At 38.3% G+C, this 22,666-nt stretch overlaps 1 protein-coding gene and 1 non-coding gene across 3 annotated transcripts in view; one reads left to right on the forward strand and one right to left on the reverse strand.

Annotated features, from left to right (window-relative positions):
* The window catches only part of nuf2 (UF2 component of NDC80 kinetochore complex), a 30,512-nt gene extending 13,631 nt beyond the window's left edge, over positions 1–16,881 (forward strand). For both annotated transcript variants that reach the window (XM_058791256.1, XM_058791255.1), the window contains exons 13-14: positions 14,853–14,988; positions 15,194–16,881. In XM_058791256.1, coding sequence (XP_058647239.1) covers positions 14,853–14,988; positions 15,194–15,301 — 244 coding nt within the window. In that variant the 3' untranslated portion in view covers positions 15,302–16,881. The remainder of the gene's footprint in view (positions 1–14,852; positions 14,989–15,193) is intronic.
* A 4,305-nt stretch (positions 16,882–21,186) lies between these two features.
* Positions 21,187–21,258, reverse strand: trnac-gca (transfer RNA cysteine (anticodon GCA)). Its single transcript has one exon. It is a non-coding gene; the product is annotated as a tRNA-Cys (tRNA).
* Positions 21,259–22,666: the final 1,408 nt, after the last annotated feature.

The raw sequence follows: 22,666 nt of genomic DNA on the forward strand, positions 1-22,666 counted from the left end.
CAGGGGAACCTTCCGTGCCATGCATGATTTCAAACCATGACGTCTTAGTGTATTACCAACAGTAACCTTGGAAACGGTGGTCCCAGCTCTTTTCAGGTCATTGACCAGCTCCTCCCGTGTAGTTCTGGGCTGATTTCTCACCTTTCTTAGGATCATTGAGACCCCACGGTGAGATCTTGCATGGAGCCCCAGTCCGAGGGAGATTGACAGTCATGTTTAGCTTCTTCCATTTTCTAATGATTGCTCCAACAGTGGACCTTTTTCACCAAGCTGCTTGGCAATTTCCCGTAGCCCTTTCCAGCCTTGTGGAGGTGTACAATTTTGTCTCTAGTGTCTTTGGACAGCTCTTTGGTCTTGGCCATGTTAGTAGTTGGATTCTTACTGATTGTATGGGGTGGACAGGTGTCTTTATGCAGCTAACGACCTCAAACAGGTGCATCTAATTTAGGATAATAAATGGAGTGGAGGTGGACATTTTAAAGGCAGACTAACAGGTCTTTGAGGGTCAGAATTCTAGCTGATAGACAGGTGTTCAAATACTTATTTGCAGCTGTATCATACAAATAAATAGTTAAAAAATCATACATTGTGATTTCTGGATTTTTTTTTTTTAGATTATATCTCTCACAGTGGACATGCACCTATGATGACAATTTCAGACCCCTCCATGATTTCTAAGTGGGAGAACTTGCAAAATAGCAGGGTGTTCAAATACTTATTTTCCTCACTGTATATATATATATATCTCCAAAAGTATTAGGTCACCCCCTTCTAACAAACAAAAAAAGGCACTTCCAAAACTGTGGCAACAAAGATGGAAACATAATTCATGTATTTTAAAAATTGTATTTCCATCTCTGTTGCAACAGTTTTGGAAGCGTCTAAAATGACTGTACCCATATGTAGATGAGTTTTTGGCTCAAGATCTGCATTTAAAGTCACACCAGAGGTGTTCAGCTTGGATTAGGACTTGGCTTTCTGCAGACCAGTCAAGTTCTTCCACACGGACTAAATCAATCACTTATTTTTGAACCTTGCCTTATACACCGAGGCATTGTCATGTAAGAATAGAAAAGGGTTCTGTCCAAACTGTTGCTATAAAATTAGAAGCACACAATTCCCTAGAATATCATTATATGCTTAAACATTAAGATTTGTACTCATGGAAATGACTAAAGTTGTCAAACCTGTTCATTAGAAGGGGGGTGACCCAATACTTCTGGCAATATAGTGTGTATGTATTATTTTTATTTTATTTTTTTAATTAAAAAAATATAATATATTAGGGGTGGAACGATACGTGTATTCGTACCAAACCGTCACGGTACGGGCGTCTCGGTTCGGTGCATAAGGCCTTACAATGAATACAGGCAGTTCACCCCCAATCCAGAAGGGGGCGCCTGCAGTAATGCAACGCTGTTTGATAACCACCAGCAGAAGAACAGCAAATGCCTTGAGTTGCGCACTTGACGACAAAGCCCCCTAGACAGCAACCATGTGCTGATTCTGAACGCATCTCTCACTGACTAGGAATACTTTAAAGGCTTGTGCACTCAACTGTTTGCGAAATGTAGCTTTGTGCTCATGTATCCTACCTCTCTCATTCGGCACAAATCCAAATATTCCATAATATTTCCATATTTACGATGTAATGTATCTGAATGTGAAACTATTATTTATTATGTGAATGATAGACTTTGTACTTCAGTCATGTTCCAGCGGTGACATAGAGGAGGACGCTCTGATGTTTGGTTCACTGTATTTTATTTTGATAAAGTACCAACTGTGCTGTCAAGTTAGCAATGCTGGAACTGATGTGTGTGTGTGTGTGTGTGTGTGTGTGTGTGTGTGTGTGTGCCAGCGCGATCACTTCAACTGTTTCCTTATACCAGCAGAATCAACTTTAAACAATTATGGTCTCATTAATAATGCATCACTGTATTGTTAGGGGATAAACAGTTAAAAACCCAAAATGGGACCAGGTGTTGAAATTCAAATTAAGGCAAGGAGTCAAGAAATGCGTTTCAATCGAAGAAAGTTTACTGAAGAAATGGTTTGCAGTTTCAGGCAGGAGTCAGCTTCAATAGTTCGTAGGCCGCTCTGCGTACATGTCAGAAACACCAGCAATTATACCCTGACAGAGGGTGCTAATTACATCAATACAAAAATCAGCAAATTCTGATTGGTTCTAACCCATAGATAAACTTAGACAATTTCCACACATGGACGTAAAATGCTCCACACATATCTTCAAATGATTATCACAGACGTCAGCAAATGGTGAAGACACCTCAGCTCCGGCTCAGGATCCAGACAGGAGACAGTCTTCCTCTGACAAAGGGTGCAAATGCCTACACATACACCGAGCCCTTATCCGTTTCTTCAAGGTTGTCTTCTTCTAACAAGCACCTTATCAGTTGGTTACACACATACTATGCAGTCATCAATCTTGGAGAATAGAAATACAGGTTTGAACAGGAATTTTAATGTCTGTTATTCAACATAAGAAGAACATCCCAGTTCTTCTCTCCACTCGTAGCTCACGTAGACGAGGGGGGTCAGCCTGACCCTTATCCTGGCCTTCTGACCCTGAGACAAAAATACACTCAGCAAGTATTCACATTGCTTACTCGGAACCTTTACTCTGAACACTTCTAAAGAGAATGCACGCATACTTCAACCTATAGAAATATAGATGGTTCTACTTCTTATTTTAATCATCACATCACTTGATTAGTAATTAATACAGCAAAATAATAAGAAGCAAAGGAATATAATATTAAAGGGGTCATATAATGGTACATGCACTTTTACAAGTTGATTGTACTGAAATGTGTGTTAGCAGTGCCTGTACACAACCATCATAAAATGATAAAAATCCATCCAGTGTTTTTTTTTTAATCTCCTTATTTGTTTTACCCTGTCTCAAATCAAGCTGTTCGACCGTGTGACGCCACACGGTCGGACGCCCCTCCCACGATGGTTGATTGACAGCAGTGTTTCAACACAGACCCGCCCTTGCTCGTGAGCGAGCTGTCAATCATAGTCCGCGCGTCATTGTTGATATACGCTGGAGCTGTCTATGAGCAGAATGGCGTCTAAGCGATTGTGGTGTTCTGTTCTCGGGTGCAATAATGAACACAGCAGTCATTTTGATGTTCCTAAGTCCGAACCGCTGAAGACACAGTGGCTGAGTTTTGCTTTTGAAGGGAATATTCCCCACGAGCAACGTCAATGTTTTCATGTTTGCGCGAATCATTTTTCACCAGACTGCTTTATAAATGAAGGTCAGTATAAAGCTGGTTTTGCTAAGAAGCTGCTCCTGAAAAAAGAATCGGTACCAACTATTCGTGTTCCTGCTGAACCTCCAGAAGAAGTGAGTGTAACGTTTAATTAACCTTTATATTAATCTTTATATTAATCTTTGCAAATCGCTAGCACGCTTCACGATGTATGTGGCTAATGTTTACATTCAGGGTACATGCATGTTTTCTATTTACGACGTTCTCAATATAATGAATAATCCCACGTTTATAATGAACAAAACGTTACGGTTGCACAGTATCCTCAGAGACTCCCGCTGCCATTCTTCAAAATATACCCTCAACTGTTGTCAAGGCAACACTCCACGTGTGTTGTGTCAAAAACGCCCCACAGAACAGAGGGGCGGGGCGAGCAAAGCTCATTAGCATTTAAAAACACACGCACTAAAACGGTGTGCTGAACAGAGAGCTGTTTTTGAGCAGGTAAAATGAGTGTTTTCTTACAATACTAATGAGAATTTTTAATTAAAGTATATTACAAACTTTCAATTTAGACCCTAAAGAATCATATTAGCTTGTACAAAAATTGCATTATATGACCCCTTTAAGAAGAGAAGGATATGATTGATAGGCCTCCACTCCATCCTCTCCTTCAGTATAAAGGTCTGCTTTGGTGTAAACTAGAGGTCGACCGATTCATCGGTTTTGCCGATTAATCAGCACCGATGGTTGATTGCCGCAAAAATCTATGCCGGTTTGCAACCGTTGCTGGAGTGGCTGAGAAGTGTCCGCTGGCATTATACAGTACAAGAGCGGCCTCTAGAGGCGGAAATCACTGACAGCACGTGTTGTTTATTTTGACACGTGACACTGCGCGCTTCACAGAGCGGGGAAACTCCAGACACGCGTTTAAATACAGCCGACAGAAAAGCCTGCCGCGGAACAGAGCACCGTTCACATAGTTCTCTATTAAATTAAATTACATTATATTTGTCCCAAATCGTTGTGAATGTACATAATGACTTCACCCTAGGCTATAAATGATGTATTGTGCATTTTTCAGCAAAACGTTTGTCTTTCTATGGCACTAATAAAGTCTGTATGCTTCATATAGAGAGCTGTAATAGATCGCTCTTTCTCTTTCGCTTGCTCTGTTTTTTTTAAACACCGAACTTCAAATTCATTTACATTTACATTTACATTTAGTCATTTAGCAGACGCTTTTATCCAAAGCGACTTACAATTGGGGAATACATCGGCGATTAATCTTGAAGAGGCAATCAGACATACGAAGTGCTTGCAACACCAAGTCTCAGACATTGTTCAAATAAATACAAACTACCAAAGGAAGGAATAAGTAAAGATAATTTTTTTTTTTTTTTTTTTTAAGTTTAGGATGAAGTCAAGTGCTGTCGAAAGAGATGAGTTTTCAGTTGTTGCTTGAAGATTGACAGGGATCCAGCATTCCGGATAGAGGTGGGAAGATCGTTCCACCAGCCAGGAATGGTGAATGAGAATGATCTAGAGAGTGATTTTGCGCCTCTGTGATGGTATCACGAGGCGTCGCTCACTAGCAGATCTCAGATTTCTGGAGGGATGTAGTTTGTTAATAGAGAGTGCAAGTAAACGGGTGCTGAGCCAGTGGTTGTTCTATATGCAAGCATCAGTGTCTTGAACTTGATGCGAGCCGTGATTGGTAGCCAGTGCAGGGAGATAAAGAGAGGTGTAACATGGGCTCTTTTGGGCTCGTTGAAGACCAGTCGTGCCGCTGCATTCTGAATCATTTGTAGAGGTTTGACTGTATTAGACGGAAGTCCAGCCAGAAGAGCATTGCAATAGTCCAGCCTAGAAATGACAAGGGCCTGGACAAGAAGTTGTGCAGCATGCTCTGTCAGAAAGGGCCTGATCTTTCTGATGTTATATAGTGCAAACCTGCAAGATCGAGCAGTTTTGTAATGTGGTCTTTGAAGGTCAGCTGATCATCAAAGATTACACCAAGATTTCTGACCGAAGTTGATGGGGTTATTGTTGATGAACCTAACTGGATCGTGAAGTCATGCTGTAGAGTCGGAGTGGCAGGGAGGACGAGAAGCTCAGTCTTTGCCAGGTTGAGCTGCAGGTGATGTTCTTTCATCCATGCCGAGATGTCCGCCAGGCAACCTGAGATCCTTGCAGTTACCGTTGGATCATCTGGTTGAAAAGAGAGGTAGAGCTGTGTGTCATCAGCGTAGCAATGGTATGAGAATCCATGTGCCTGTATGATGGGACCCAGTGATGTAGTGTATGTGGAGAAGAGGAGGGGTCCAAGAACTGATCCCTGAGGAACCCCAGTGACCAGTGTATGTGCTTTGGATACCTCACCTCCCAGGCCACCCTGAAAGACCTACCAGTGAGATAGGATTCAAACCAGCGAAGTGGAATGCCAGAGATGCCCAGTGATGAGAGGGTGGACAGGAGTATCTGATGATTGACAGTGTCAAAAGCGGCAGATAGGTCCAGCAGAATGAGGACTGATGATTTGGAATGGGCTTTTGCACTGCAGGGCTTCAGTGACCGAGAGAAGCGCAGTCTCAGTTGAATGGCCCTCCTGAAACCTGACTGTTTAGCATCCAGTTTGTCGTTCTGTGAAAGAAACAGTGAGACTTGGTTGAAGACAACTCGTTCAAGTGTTTTCGCTATGAACGGAAGGAGAGAGACAGGTCTGTAGTTTTCTATAAGAGAAGTGTTTAATGTAGGTTTTTTGAGCAGTGGGGTTACCCGAGCCTGCTTGAACGCAATGGGGAAGTTACCTGTGAGTAGGGATGTGTTGATGATGTGTGTGAGTGCAGGTAAGAGTGTGGGTGAGATTGCTTGGAGAAGGTGTGAGGGATTGGGTCAAGAGGACATGTTGTAGGATGGTTGGAGAGGAGAAGCTTGGATACTTCAGCTTCAGTGAGTGGACAGAAAGAAAAGATGGGAGTTTTAGCAGTGGATGTGGTAGGGTGAGGGTCCTGTGTGCGTGGAGGTGAAAACTGACCACTGATTGATCTAGTTTTGTCTGTATTTATGCCACTTGTTCATTCTTGAACATTCTTTATGCCACTTGTTCATTCTTGATGCAAACTTATGTCCGTTTGGTGATTTAAATAAATTGTTTTAGACCGCCACTTGAATTGAATGCAAAGCGTCTGGTGTGTGTGTGTGTGTGTGTGTGTGTGTGTGTGTGTGTGTGTATGTGTGTGATACCTCAGAGTTATCCTAGGCATGGCGCCGACTAACTTTTTTTTTTTTGGATTAGATAATCAAGTGTTAAAAATAGAAGCAAATAAAGTGTGTTAGTACACATACAATATCCATATGTATGTAATTTTAATGCTATGGCCTTGTGTAGATATTTAAACATGGCCATCTTTAAGCATGATTGTTGAAATTAAATGGTAACATTTAACAAGAGTCCATTCGTAGCATTAATGAAAACTGTAGAAGTATCGTTCCTTGTTAGTGTGTTCATTTCAACATTCACTATTAGCTACTAATAGGCTACATTTTAGAGTTTCTTCTTTTAACATTAGTAAACTATAAAATAACTTTAATGATCAATATAGTAAATAATATTAATATTTTTATTCATTTACAAAGTATGGTTCAGTACTGTTTTTAGTGTTTTAAAAAAAAAAAAATTGTAAAGCACTAGCTTTCTTTCAGTATCCATTTTGAAAACTATCGGTTGATTAATCGGTATCGGCCAGTGGGGTCCAACCTAGCTATCGGTATCGGTAAAAGCCACTATCGGTCGACCTCTAGTGTAAACTCACAATGAAAATAAAACATTGTGCTTTTGTAAAACAAAAAGGATGTTATGCGTTCTGCCCTTTGAGTTTCCTTTCTGTGACAAATTAAGCGTGTCACAAAATTAACTGAAACTCAGCATAAATAGGCTACGTTACGTGTTGCACTGTTTTTCACTTGTTTATCTGTAAACCAAATCAAATATATTTCAAGAATTTATTCCTTGTATGTAGGGGTGGGGATATGGAAAAATATATCATCTGGTTGAAAAGAGAGGTAGAGCTGTGTGTCATCAGCGTAGCAATGGTATGAGAATCCATGTGCCTGTATGATGGGACCCAGTGATGTAGTGTATGTGGAGAAGAGGAGGGGTCCAAGAACTGATCCCTGAGGAACCCCAGTGACCAGTGTATGTGCTTTGGATACCTCACCTCCCAGGCCACCCTGAAAGACCTACCAGTGAGATAGGATTCAAACCAGCGAAGTGGAATGCCAGAGATGCCCAGTGATGAGAGGGTGGACAGGAGTATCTGATGATTGACAGTGTCAAAAGCGGCAGATAGGTCCAGCAGAATGAGGACTGATGATTTGGAATGGGCTTTTGCACTGCAGGGCTTCAGTGACCGAGAGAAGCGCAGTCTCAGTTGAATGGCCCTCCTGAAACCTGACTGTTTAGCATCCAGTTTGTCGTTCTGTGAAAGAAACAGTGAGACTTGGTTGAAGACAACTCGTTCAAGTGTTTTCGCTATGAACGGAAGGAGAGAGACAGGTCTGTAGTTTTCTATAAGAGAAGTGTTTAATGTAGGTTTTTTGAGCAGTGGGGTTACCCGAGCCTGCTTGAACGCAATGGGGAAGTTACCTGTGAGTAGGGATGTGTTGATGATGTGTGTGAGTGCAGGTAAGAGTGTGGGTGAGATTGCTTGGAGAAGGTGTGAGGGATTGGGTCAAGAGGACATGTTGTAGGATGGTTGGAGAGGAGAAGCTTGGATACTTCAGCTTCAGTGAGTGGACAGAAAGAAAAGATGGGAGTTTTAGCAGTGGATGTGGTAGGGTGAGGGTCCTGTGTGCGTGGAGGTGAAAACTGACCACTGATTGATCTAGTTTTGTCTGTATTTATGCCACTTGTTCATTCTTGAACATTCTTTATGCCACTTGTTCATTCTTGATGCAAACTTATGTCCGTTTGGTGATTTAAATAAATTGTTTTAGACCGCCACTTGAATTGAATGCAAAGCGTCTGGTGTGTGTGTGTGTGTGTGTGTGTGTGTGTGTGTGTGTATGTGTGTGATACCTCAGAGTTATCCTAGACGCAGCGCTGCGCGACTAACTTTTTTTTTTTTTTTTTGGATTAGATAATCAAGTGTTAAAAATAGAAGCAAATAAAGTGTGTTAGTACACATACAATATCCATATGTATGTAATTTTAATGCTATGGCCTTGTGTAGATATTTAAACATGGCCATCTTTAAGCATGATTGTTGAAATTAAATGGTAACATTTAACAAGAGTCCATTCGTAGCATTAATGAAAACTGTAGAAGTATCGTTCCTTGTTAGTGTGTTCATTTCAACATTCACTATTAGCTACTAATAGGCTACATTTTAGAGTTTCTTCTTTTAACATTAGTAAACTATAAAATAACTTTAATGATCAATATAGTAAATAATATTAATATTTTTATTCATTTACAAAGTATGGTTCAGTACTGTTTTTAGTGTTTTAAAAAAAAAAAAAAAATTGTAAAGCACTAGCTTTCTTTCAGTATCCATTTTGAAAACTATCGGTTGATTAATCGGTATCGGCCAGTGGGGTCCAACCTAGCTATCGGTATCGGTAAAAGCCACTATCGGTCGACCTCTAGTGTAAACTCACAATGAAAATAAAACATTGTGCTTTTGTAAAACAAAAAGGATGTTGCGTTCTGCCCTTTGAGTTTCCTTTCTGTGACAAATTAAGCGTGTCACAAAAATTAACTGAAACTCAGCATAAATAGGCTACGTTACGTGTTGCACTGTTTTTTCACTTGTTTATCTGTAAACCAAATCAAATATATTTCAAGAATTTATTCCTTGTATGTAGGGGTGGGGGATATGGAAAAAATATATCACAATTTTTTTTTAGAAATCTCGATTTTTATCACGATCCTGTGTCATGTTGGTTTTACTATTTTTACTAGGTTGTCTGAGCATTACAGCCAAACAAATTTCCCTATTATAAAGATAAAGCCTTTCAAGGTAACAAAAAAAAATTAAAAGAAAAAGAATGGCAGGTATTTAGGCCAAAGTGGGCGAACATATAAAATAACGACAAAGATTTTTCTTTATTAAAAAAATAAGAACAAAGTTACACATTACAACTACACATAATATACAAGTAAAACAAACAGTGCTTTATTTTCAGGTACAATAGGTGTATTTAGCATGAATGAACAAATATAAGAATAAAACGCTATATAGACTGATTCCTAAAGCAACTGTATTAAAGTTCTTCAGTCAAGAGTAGTGAGTAATTTTTCTCTGTGTTTTTGTTAACGTTAAAGGAGTGGTTTACCCAGAAATAAAAATTGTCATCTGTCTGTCAGTTCTGTCATAGTGTTTTATTTTTATACCACCATTTAAGACCTGCACGCATCTAATATACAGGCACTCATCCGTTTGTCTCTCAGCTGTTTACTTAAATTTTTAGACATAACCGAGTCTATATGCAAACCTTGTATGTTTTGACCGTATTAGCGCAAAATATAACTTGGTTCAGTGATCAGGCGTTGTTAGACAGGCTCTAGCGCGTGTGCTTCGTGTATGCGGCACACGTCAGACCAGTGCGCGAATGAAACATTTAAGAGCACATGCAGATAATGTACTTTTGTGATTGTGAATAAGTGCAGTGTCCCGTGAGAGTAACTCTACTGCTGAATTAACACTGATGTGAATGTATGTGGCGTTGTACAGTAGGCTGTATGACGGAGGCACCAGAACTGCAGCTGATGGAATATGTGCTGTAGCACGATACTACAATTTTTCTTCAAAAGCAGATCGTGGAGACATTTTTATCGCCCACGATTAAAAATAGTCGTATGTATGTATGCATGTACGTATGTATGTATGTCAGATTTTTATATATGACACACACACAGTCATGGCCAAAAATATCAGCACCCTTAAAATATGATCAAAGAAGGCTGTGAAAATTAATCAGCATTGTTAATCCTTTTTATCATCCTTTTTTTTTTTTTTTTTTTTTTTAATTCACAAAAATCTAACCTTTCATTGGATAATAAGAATTTAAAATGGGGGGGGAAATATCATTATGAAATGTTTTTCTGAATTACACGTTGAACACAATTATTGGCACCCCTGGAAATTCTTATAAGTAAAATATCTTTGAAGTATATTCCCAGTCATATTCACAATTTTGAGCTTTCCAGGGTGATTATGAACATGAAATTATCCAGCCGTGGCTTCCTGTTTCACAGAAATATAAATAGGAGGGAAAACTAAGTCCAAATTCCCTTAATCATCCATCACAATGAGAAAAACATTTCTGAATTGAGCTTCACAAATTAGTGAAGTGGCTTTAAGAAAAGAGCTAGAGCAGTGAAAATTCCCATTTCCACCATCAGGGCAATAATTAAGAATTTCCAATCAACATAAAATGTTAGGAAACTGCCTCGAAGAGGACGTCTGTCTATATCGTCCTAATGCAGGGTGAGAAGGAGAGTTTGAGTGGCTAAAGACTCTCCAAGGACCATAGATGGAGAATTGCAGAAAATAGTTGAGTCTCTGGGTCAGAAAACCTTAAAAGAAAATAGTCAAACAGCAGCTACATCAGCACATGTTGTTTGAGAGGGTTTCAAGAAAAATTCTCCTCACTCATCCAAAAACAAACTCCAGCATATTCAGTTATCAGACACGACTGGAACTTCAAATGGGACTGGCTTCTATGGTCAGATGAAACTAAAAAATGAGCTTTTTAGCAGCAAACACTCAAGATGGGTTTGGTGCACACAGGGATAAAAAGTACCCCATGTGTACAATGAAATATACTGCTGTATTTTTGATGTTGTGGGCCTATATTTCTGCCGGAGGTCCTGGACATCTTGTTTAGACTTCTTAGAATTCTTAGGGTTTTGCTAACGTTTAATGTTAACTTTCTTTTAATCAAAACATAAAACATTATTTACCCCGTTTGTATCTGCGAGGCGTACATTACACATTTTCCCTTTGTGTTAACATCAGTAATTATGACTGTCCAATATCTGACTTGACTCTTGGAAATGTATTTGGTAATGTATGTACTATCGGCAAGATTCGAAAATTCTGATTTGACTATGAAAATCCTTAGTCGGGGACCAGTGTTGGGTGTAACGCGTTACTGTAATTAAATTACTTATCCACTGAAAAAGTAAAGTAAGGGATTACTGTTCATTTTTAGGTAATTGAATTACAGTTACTTATAAAGTACTTGCGTTACATACACTAAATAATTTCAACAGTTCTAAAATCAATATTGAATTTGAAATCTAAATTTACCATCTAAAGATAAAATTGAATGCAGCGGCGTTAACCCTCCGCGCGCCGGTTCGTTTACTTTCAGATTTTCCTGATTCACAGAGAAACCTTAAATACTCGGATACATATAAGTAGGGTTGCCAACCGTCCCGTATTAGCCAAGACTGTGCTGCCGCAACTGAGAGCGGCTTGACGGTGTTTAGTGTCCCGCAGCAGCAGCGAGAGCAAGTGACTTCAGCGCAGCTGAAGAGTTCTGCGTTCAAATGCACGCAATTAGGCTAAATCTTACCGCAAAGCCCCAGCAAACATGACCATGAATGTGTCCGTGGGAAATAGTAAGGACCTATTTGAATTATTTACTAATAAACTAATGTTTTCTGAGTCCCTGTCGCAAGGATGAAGTCTCCTCATTATAAACGCCTTTAGAGATAAATGCATCTTTATTGATTATGATTAAGATTATAATAAGAGTTTTTGGGTTTTTTTGTTAATTTAAAGCTTTCTATAGATATATTTATCATGTCTGTGAGGCATGTATTCGCTCAGCTTCGGTTCGTTTGTGTGAAGCGCTCCTGTTCAAGACGAGACGCCAGAAAGCGCATCATGTATGTTTTCTTTGTTTAATAAAAGCACAACGTTTTGTTGATATTGTGAGTGCACACAAATAAAAGTAGACCCTTTACAGTTCCGAATGATGTATTATTCTTACCTTTATCAGAAAAAAAAAAAATGACGGCGTAGGCTATTTTAAGTTGTTTCCACTGAAAAAAAAAAAAAATGCAATTGGTTTCCCTGGTGCCTCCGTGTCCTGTAGAGCGCGCTTTAGCTTCCACTCTCCGTACAACTTGGATATAGGTTAGCGCACATTAGTGCAGGTTTAACGTTTAAACCTTGTTATATGCTTGAACTGTTTTAGTATATCTATAGATTTTATTTTAGGCAAGTCGCGATGATTTGAGGACTAAATTGATCAAACATAGGCTATGATCAGCTCACTGTATGCTGCCGGCCGCTTGGTCGTTATACATTATATAAAACTTATATTTAACGAACAAAAACACTCCAAACGTTTTTCTAAATTAACTTTAATTAAAAAAAAAAAAAAAAGAAACGAAACGAAATATAATAATTTTGCCATTACATACAAAACTGAACTATTTTAATAGCCGAAACAGTAGTAAGCTGTTTTGGGAGAAGGGGGAAAAAAGACTGGCTCGGGTCGGTAATTCTGATATATGCCTGTATTTATGTAGCACCGTGGTCCTGTGAGGCACGACATTTCGTTCCACTGTATGCCCCGCATGTGGCGGAATGACAATAAAGCTCAACTTGACTTGACTTGATAAGCTGTCGGACACGGGCCGGTCCAGGGCCTATATTTGAGGAATTGCGAATTCCGTCCGTGTTTTGACTTCAGTAAATCAGTTTTGGTGAATACAAACAAAGTGATTTATTTTTCATGAGTCCAACATACCGCCGTGCAAGAGACGTGGTCAGTAAGACGTCTTTCACTATTGTAATGCTGTTAAATAGAGAAAAACATTTTATATTTAAGTAGGCTAACTAATAGCATAATTCTTAACCTTATTCTTGAAACACAAAATGACCAATAAAAAGGTGTCAAGCACCAAAAGCAGCCCATATAAATCCATAAGCTGTCTTTAATTGAAAAATATGCATTGTGTGCGTGCCGCGTGCGGGTATACACAGTCACTCACCCAACGCAAACGCCCACACCTAGATAGATTAAAAAAAAAAAAAAAAAAAAAAAGATTCATCTAATTTTCATCATTTTTGAAAGAAGACCTGCTATGATTTACCTCATTTATAATTTACCTCATAAGAACAGCGCGATCTGACACGGCTTTATTCAGAAGATCATTTCTGTAATTTATTCTTACCTACATTAGTTAACGTGTTATTTTTACATAAACCTGTATGGATTTTACTAGTTGGGCTTTTCCTGAACATCTTACCAAACTGAAATGTATTGTTTAACTTTTAAGCTTTTTTGTTATTCAGATATTTTGCAGAGTATTTATATTTGTTAACCAAAGGTTAACATTTTTTTATAAAAATGTTTTAGTATTAAAGTTGTGTTAAAGATAAAAGGCTAAACTATTCTATGTTTGACTCAAATTGAAAGAATAAACAGTTTAATTTCTATTAAGGTTTATAGGGATTTTAAGATGTAGCCTAATTAGCGATTTGAATAATTAAGTTACTTATTGAGTAACTAAGTTACTTTTCAGACAGAGTAATCAGTAAAGTAATTTAAATACAATATTGATGATGTAATTAGTAACTGTAATTAACTACTTTTTGAAAGTAACTTACCCAACACTGTCGGGGACACCCCTAGTTGAATGTAAACTCCTTTTAGGAATTTCACCATTCAATGTGAATTTATCTGAGGATATTCTTAAATAAGGAAATATAAACTAGTGCTTTCTTTTTTTTCGGTTTAAGAGATTAATTTGGCGACACTGACTCATCATCTCCGCACTAGTGGATGTACCTGTATGTTTCATAGGAATTACATAATCGGAGAATATTCGTTTTCTATTTGAATTGGTTCATTTGAAAGTAAACACTTCTCTCTATGTATATTTGTCATGTCTGTAAGCGGTATACACAGAGTTTTGGAGTTTAGCGCTTAAGTTAACGGAGGCTGAGACAGAAAGCGCACCCCGTTTGCTTTCATTATTTTACAAAAGTGCAACGTTTCGTTGTTATTGACAGATTGGAAAGATGTATTACTTTTATCGGTATAACCAAAAATGACTAGTATATTAGAAGCAAGTGAGTGCACCGGTGCCTCCATCTGTCCTGCAGCGAGCGCTACTGTTCAGTTCCACACAGACACTTGAACCGCATACGTTTCTCTAGGTTAACATTAGATTGAGCGGCCATGTAAAGTTGCTAATACTTACATATTTCAGATGATAACCCATATTTGAGGTCGATGAATGATAGGTGAGCATTTGGATGTTACGGACAGCATAACTTCACCACTTCCTGTGGATTTTTTTTTTCTTTCTGCGACCTAATAAAATTGTGGTCGACCAAGCCTCTTCTCATTGACTAACGGTTAGTCGAGTATTAGTGGGCAGCCCTACAGATATCAAACTTAAAAGGGGTTAAAAAACAGTACAGCTGACTTCATCTGATATCTGTTGTAAGGATGCATCACTTTGATTCAGGAGAATCACCCTGTGCTCTACTTGAATGTTCTGATTTGGTCAAGGTGGTACTTCGCCAGAGACGTTTGGAAACCACTGTTCTAACTTTTATTTATTAATTTATTTTTCAGGCAATATGACCAAATCCACCAGAAACGGGAGGAAATTGTGAAAATGATAGAAGAAAGCAACCGTGAAACTAAAAAGTTCAGGGAAAAGATGCAGAAGCTTAGAGAAAAGTGCAACCAGCAAACTCAAAAAGCCCAGGTGCACTTTCTTTTCAGCAATTCTTAAGTAAATGTAGTGCTTGCTTATATTGTATTATTAACATTGTCAAAGATTGTAACATTGTAATAAAAACAACTTTTGTAGTCTTCTGTTTGTTCTTTAGCATGTTCATGTAAATGGCTTAGTTTAATGTTAAAGCTGTTCAATGTTTTGTGTAATGATATCTATTACTTTTCTTCCACAGGAGTTCTATGAACATCTTCTCACAACTTTGGAGCAGTACAACAAGCGGATTGAGAGCATTGTGGTGGAGACCAATGCAGACACTTTAAAAATGAAATTACATTTCTAGAATTTCTATTTTGTACTCTCACTGTTACTTCAAAGTCCTGCGTTTGTTCAGTGTCTGTTTTGTCATTTCTAAATGTATTTTTCCCCCAATAGAATTATATTTGAATGTTAGGTGGCAAAAAGTTACTTATTGGTCTACCTATACAGGGAATAGACTTAACTCCTAACACCAGTATTGTTCTTTTATAAAACACATTTATTGGGAACGTTTGAGTCTTGCCTGTTCAAGTGAAGCGTTAATGGATTTGTTTTAAAAGGTTGGGATTCAGGGTATCAGGTGGTAAGCTACAATTTGGATTTATTTTGTTGAATGTTAAAAACTGTGTGTTGGTCTGAGAGGGCCTTTAGAATGTGACATCTGATCCTGTGATGATCTTTATTATTCAGATGGGCTCAGATTCAAGAGAAAATATAGAAATATTTATCAAAGCCAATGCACATTAGAGGTGGTGATGCAGCTATGAAAGGAGCAGTACAGAAAAAAAACAACCAGGACAACTGAGATATGCTACCAATAACAGTATTTCCAAAAACACCTAATAAGTCTTAATTTTATCAGTGATTGCTTTCAGGTTTCAGATACAAAGTTTATACATTTCCTACAAGAAGTCTTCGGCCCTTCCCCTGGAGCCCCACTGTCCGGCAAAGTTCAGTTCCGTTTCGTTCATGACAATCATAATTGGCTTTTTATTAGGGTTGAGGCTAAACTTTGCGGGACAGTGGGTATCTAGGACCAGGGTTGAAGACCTCTGTCCTATATTGAATGGAACACATTTATGTAATGCCAGTAGGGAGTATCCAGATATGAATCTTAGACTTTATGACTGACCGTCAGTGTTTAACAGGCTTCATAGACCACGGGCCCGTTCTTCGTACGTCGCTTATTACATCTGAGATCACTTTTTTAAGATTCCAGATCTTCTAATCCTGATAACTGATCTCTGGCTAATTTTAGTTCTTCAAATGAATTTGCATATTAGATTCAAATATCTGGATTAAATTGTCTAAGATTACTGCGCGTTCTCGTGGTCCCGAAAAGGGCAGATGTATCGATCCTCAAAACTGCGATCAGTGATTGGCTGGCGGCAAGACAGCAATCTAATGACATCATATCATTAAAAAAAAAAGACACCCGATGAAAGACTTTCTGGACTTTAATAAGGAAACAACCAAGCGAACAAAACTACATAAATGTTATAATAGATAAATGAGATGTGCACTGTTTTTAATTAATTCGTATTTTTACTTTTTATTTTTTTTACATGATTTCCAATTATTTGTACTCATGATTTCTAGTATTTGTACTGGCTTTACATTTTTATTTCAATGTTGCAATTAGCAATTCATTTAATTTTGTCATTGAAACCGATTTGTTACATGACCGCATTAAAGTTTCTTAGAGATCAAGTAATCTGCATTTCCTGCGCTCCATCAAGCCACTCCCATAATAGCGGTCACCACTCAAATTAATGCACGATTCAGATTAACTGTATAGCATGTGTAATTATTTCATCACTAATAAATATTTCAATGAGTAAAACTGGCTGTGTCTATAGTATTATAGACTACAAAACATTGTTATATTATTTTCAAATTAATTTTGAAAATTATTATTATTTGAAATTATTGTCCTTGGACCAGTAGGGTACTCTTATAATAAAGTAGCGGTGGCTAGGACATATTTTAAGTATCAATTCTGCTTAAAAAGTTGCAATCTAATCCTGTTTACATGAAATAAACCTGCTCCCGAGCAGTTGCTATGACAGCAAGTCCAGGATGAGCTTCGAAGAACCAAACAATCCAAGATCAAGCGAAATCGGTAACAATCAAATCCAGCTAACCGAGTTAGCAACGTACAAAGAACAGGCCCCAGGGGGCCCCCTCAGTTGAAATCATGGTTGAAATTAGACCAAGGCTGCAGTTATATGATTCTTAGAAGCATTGGAACCAGCAGTCAGCTGAGAAATCTGCGCTAGCGGACAAGCTCAAGGCATCTCTCCTTGAGAGAGATTAACTGATATGGAAAGGCATCCAGCATCAGTTTTGCCAGCTGCAGCTGCAAAGGTTTAAACCAAAGGTGTTCTTGAGTCAAATCAAGTCACCTTTATTTAAGTAACGCTTTTAACAATACAGAATGTGATAAGGCAGCTTTACAGTATCAAATAGGAAAACAGTGTGTCAATAATGTAAAATGACAGGATTAAACACTCAATTTTCAGTTAAAGGCATTTTAATTATTGAATTCAATGATGTCATCGTCCAGCTCAGTTCAGTTTAAACAGTATCTGTGCAATCAGGTCGACGATATCGCTGGAAATTAAGTGTCCTCAACTAAGCAAGCCAGAGGCCGCAGGGAACCACAACTCCATCCGTGACAGAATGGAGAAAAAAACCTTGGGAGAAACCAGGCTCATTCGGGGGTCAGTTCTCCTCTGACCAGACGAAACCCGCAGTTTGTTTCATGTTGCAGCAAAGTCAGATTGAGCAAAGGACTCGTCTGGTTCCCGTGGTCTTGTCCCGATGGCCGTCTAGGTGACGAGGTCTTCACTGGGGATCTGTCTCTGGGGCTCATCTAGGTGTCCTGATCTCCGCTGATGTTCAGGGTTGTAGAGGTCGTCTCTAGGTGCTGATCCACCATCTGATCTGGATACGGACTGGATCGGGTGGCTACGGTGATCTCGGAATAAGAAAGAAACAGACTAATATTAGCGTAGATGCCATTCTTCTTACGATGTAACAAGTACATCATAAAAACTGGATGACAAGTAATTTCTAAAAACCCCACATGTAATAACCCAGAACACTATCTAACACTTGACGGCTGCTCTGTCAATTCTTCTTCATCAGTTAGGAATCTTTCATTTGAAAGCCATGTTTCTAGCATCTGTAAAACTGTGTTTTTCCATCTCAAAAACATCTAAATTGCGACCTATGCTTTCGATGTCAAATGCAGAAATGCTAATTCATGCGTTTATGAAGTTGATGTACATATGGCAGAAATGTACGGTAAAAATCAGTTAATGACGTAATCAAACAGACGATGAACACTATTAACAGCAATGATAGCAAAGTTTGGTAGTTCTGTGTTGTTTCAGGGTTTTCATCATCTGTCCTCTGAGGGGTTGGCATCATCTCTTCTCAGGTGTTCGGTCATCTCATATCTTTTAATTGTACGGAGCCCCGCACATGACATGACAAAAATAAATCGTGTGCATGATTTACTAAAACGTGCACACGATTACTATTTCGTTCCCTCGATTTGCTAATTCGTTGGTAAATCGTGTGCACAGTTTATAAATCGAGGGAATAGTAAATTTTGCACACGATTTAACCTACCATTTTTTTTCCTGCATGTCATGTGCGGGGCTCCATATAATTGTCTCCATAAGTGGTGAATATTTGAGTCAAACACTTGACTTGTCAGGGTTCTGTCACTTCGGTCTAGTTTATTCGTGGTTTTGTGACAGAGCTCTGACACTCCCTTCTTGTCTTGTTTTCTGGCTCTTGTCTTCATGCTCTGTTTCATGTTGGAGCGTGGTGTTCGGATCCCGGCACGCTGGCTTGTTCAGGCTCTGTTCTGGTCTTCGTGTCGGGATTCGGACACTCACGTTCCAGGTCTGTCTTGCTGTGGGAGCGTGCGCTCCTCTGTCCGTGTGTGTTGTGTTTTGTTCGGCATGCGGTTCGGGTTCGGCTGCGTGCTTTCTCTTGTTCTGTGTTGCACGCAGCTTGTGTTTTTTCACTGGCTGCCTGCTTTCATGTTGTCATGTCTTGTGTGAACACACGGCTCATGAGTATTCTCATTAGCTGCGTGTTCGTGTCCTGTTTAGCACATGGCTGATGAATTGTATTGCTGGCCATGTGCTTGTGTTTTTGTTTTGTGTGAGCACACGGCTTTTGTCCTAGTTTTCTGTCTGCCATGTGCTCTCATGTCAATTTGTCTTGACCCCACCCACCTTGTTTCCTGATTATTGGTTAATTTGCCCCACCTGTGTTTTACCTCGTCACCCTCCTCATTTGCTCCCTTTATAATCTCCTTGTGTTTGCAGTCCCGTGCGAGTTCGTCGTCGAATGTTGTGCGTGTGTGCCTGGTGCCCTGCCCTGCCCTGCGCTAATAAAGCCCTTTTTCTCCTGCATTTGAGTCCTCGCTCTCATCCCTTCACCCGCACCTGACATGACTAGCAGTGATAAGGCGAAGCACAATCACCTCCACCTATCTTGAGTATTAATCAGTTATTACCAGTAAATGTTCACCTGAAGGCCACACACATCAATGGCAACAATTTGCCATGGTTTCAGTTCAGTATATGTAACCAGAACAGGTCTTGGAAGGGCCCCATTTAATTGGCATGCAGGGCAGAATCTAACTTCGTGATAGTGTTGTAGTCAAGACCAATTTGAGACCAAGACAAGAATAAGAACAAGGCAGGGCGAGACTGAGTCAAGACCAAGACCAGACCAGCACTGCTGAAGTTTATTTGAAAGATCCACATTTACTGCCTGAAAATATGGGTCTGATATCAATTAAATGAAATCACTAACAACAGAATTCATCTTTGCACTGGCACAGAAGCTGCTTCTGAATTGGTAGAACTACAAATGCATAAATAATGTTGAAGTAATGTTTTAAAAAATACAATTTTGTTTTTTGAATGTTTATATAAAAGCAATATCAAATTTGTGAAAACGGCTCTCTTGGTCTTGTGATATTGCTTAATTATATAATATGTTATAATATAAAAATCCAGAACCCAAGTACTTTTTTGCGACGATATCTTGAATTTTGTAGCTATTTTTGTTATTTTGGTGACATTTGTAACCCAATTAGTCAATGTCTGACCTGGCATGACAATATAAATCATTGGTTCTCAGCCAGGGGCCCTCTAGGGTGCCTCAACAAACTTCCAAGGAGGCCCAAAGGTAACTTAAAACTATTTTAAATAATTCAAAACAAGCATAGGAACTAAAACAAATTCAAGATGCTTCTTAGTATTTTTTTATAATAAATATATATCTTTCCAGTCATGTTAAGCTCTAAAATATTTTGGGTGAGTGGAGAGGGGGCCTTCAAATATTGTTGTGGACAATTTTGAGATGCACTGGTATAAATCAAATTATTTATTATTGTTATTTAGTTATTTAATTACTTGTTGATTGCATTTGAAGCTGGAAGTTTTACATCCAGTCACATTTATGATGGTTCTAAATAAATCAGACAATGCACCAGCAATTTAGTGATTTCCCCACAGTTGTGGTCTTGACCAGTCTTGAAACAAAATACTGAGTCCTCTTAGTCTGAGACCAAGACAAGACTGAATACAAATGTGGTTGAGCCCGAGACAAGACCAAGACCTTCAAAAAAATGGTCTTAAGACCGGTCTCGAGTACTACAACACTACCTGGCGGTTCTTAATCCTGGGTTCTGTTTAACAGTTTCAAATGACAACAGCTTTGCTTTGAAGTCAAGGCTTTGGTTATATGCCAAGTCCAAAGGGGCCCTGCATTTGAGGAACCTTTTGGGAACCTCTTGATCCCTGGTTCAACCACTAAAGCCTTGCCGCTGTCGCCTCTGGCTTGCTCAGTTGGGGACACTTAATTTCTAGCGATTATCGCCGATTTGATTGCACAGATACTATTTAAACTAAACTGAGCTAGACAATGACATCTCTGAATTCAATAATGAAATGCCTTTAACTGAAAATTGAGTGTTTAATCTTATCATTATACATTACTGACACTCTATCCTCTAATTTGATACTGTTAAGTGCTTTGACACAATCTGTATTGTTAAAAGCGCTATATAAATAAAGGTGACTTGACTAAAGTTATATATAAAATATCAACCAACGAACTCCAAAGCTCTGTTTTTTCCAAATCTGCCAAGTCCAAAGGGGGCACCTGGATTTGAACCAGGGACCTCTTGATCTGCAATCAAATTCTCTACCACTGAGCTATACCTCCAGCCATCCACAGCTTCAAAACAAAAGACAATAAATTATATCCTTCATTTTGACATCCTTTCACATATCAGAAATACAATTCTTACTCGTAAAAATGTCTATTCTTGATATCAACAATTTAATTGTCACTAGTGACAATGTTCATTTCTGATATCAAGAATTAAATTGTTGATATCAGAAATACATTTTCAAAAAAGAATTTCAGCACATGTAGTCAGAGTTACAGAAAAATAATGAAAATGCAAGAAATAAGGAGATTGTTTTATTTATTTAATGTGACAGACAAAAACTGTACAGTAACACTGTAACACCAGTGACATACATTAGGCCTGATATACTGATCGTCACTGACAACTTTCATGAAAAATGCATTTTACAAAATGTCTGCTGCAAGGTATCAAGCCACATGTTGTCAATCATGGTATACTCACTAAATTAAGTAGTTTAATCCATTTGTATTATAGTTTTTTAACGATATAGTTATACTTATACTTATAGTTATAGTTCCCTAACAATAAATAGGTCACACCAGTGACATCAACTAAAAGCTTCATATGAAATCATGAGATAAATGAGAAAATTGATCATAACTGAAAAGAAACAGTGGACTAAACATAGGCCTTTTTTCATAGATGTTTAGAAAACAGGAAGGAGGAAGTCGAGTGATGTCATCAGTGTGATTTTTTTATTCCAAAATAAAAGTTTGTTAAGCGGCAACACCAGTGACACGACTCCAGGGGACCACTGTTTTCATTATATATTTTATAATATTTTTTTGGCATTTTGTTTTATTATGCCATTTATATCATATATTTGATAGTTATGAATAGACTTTTGTATTTTAAATGGTAGAAAATCCTGTTTTTGACCTCAAAATAAAGCACTTTCCCTCTGTACACGGCTGTGGGGACGAGCAGTTTTGTGGTGCTTGGAATTCTATATAATTAATTAAAAAAATAATGGCACATTGATGGCTCAGGAAGGTGTAATTGTTCAAATAACATATTGTTTCATTTTAAAATATAAAAAAATTGTAACCCTAATGTGTATTTCAATTGTAATATTTCTTTAAAGTCTAGGGACAGAAAAGTGGACGTTTCTGTAGAATGACCCAATTGCATTTCCACTAGTAAAAATGTTAATTTTTGATATCAACAATTCAATTTTCACTAGTTAAAATGCTAATTCTTGATATCAGGAATTAAATTGTTGATATCAAGAATTCCTTTTTGGATATGTGCATAATTTGTGTGCATAATAGTGCCGCCCTTTATGAATGTTTATGGTGGATAGACGACAACGTACAGAGCCCAAAAGAGAACGGCACATTCGATTGCCCTCATGAAAATAAAACGTTCCTGTAGGCTATTTTTAATAATTATTTTGTTTTCATTTAGCCAGATGCTACT

The sequence above is a fragment of the Onychostoma macrolepis genome, chromosome 11 (assembly GCF_012432095.1).
Source record: "Onychostoma macrolepis isolate SWU-2019 chromosome 11, ASM1243209v1, whole genome shotgun sequence".
Lineage (NCBI taxonomy): Eukaryota > Metazoa > Chordata > Actinopteri > Cypriniformes > Cyprinidae > Onychostoma > Onychostoma macrolepis.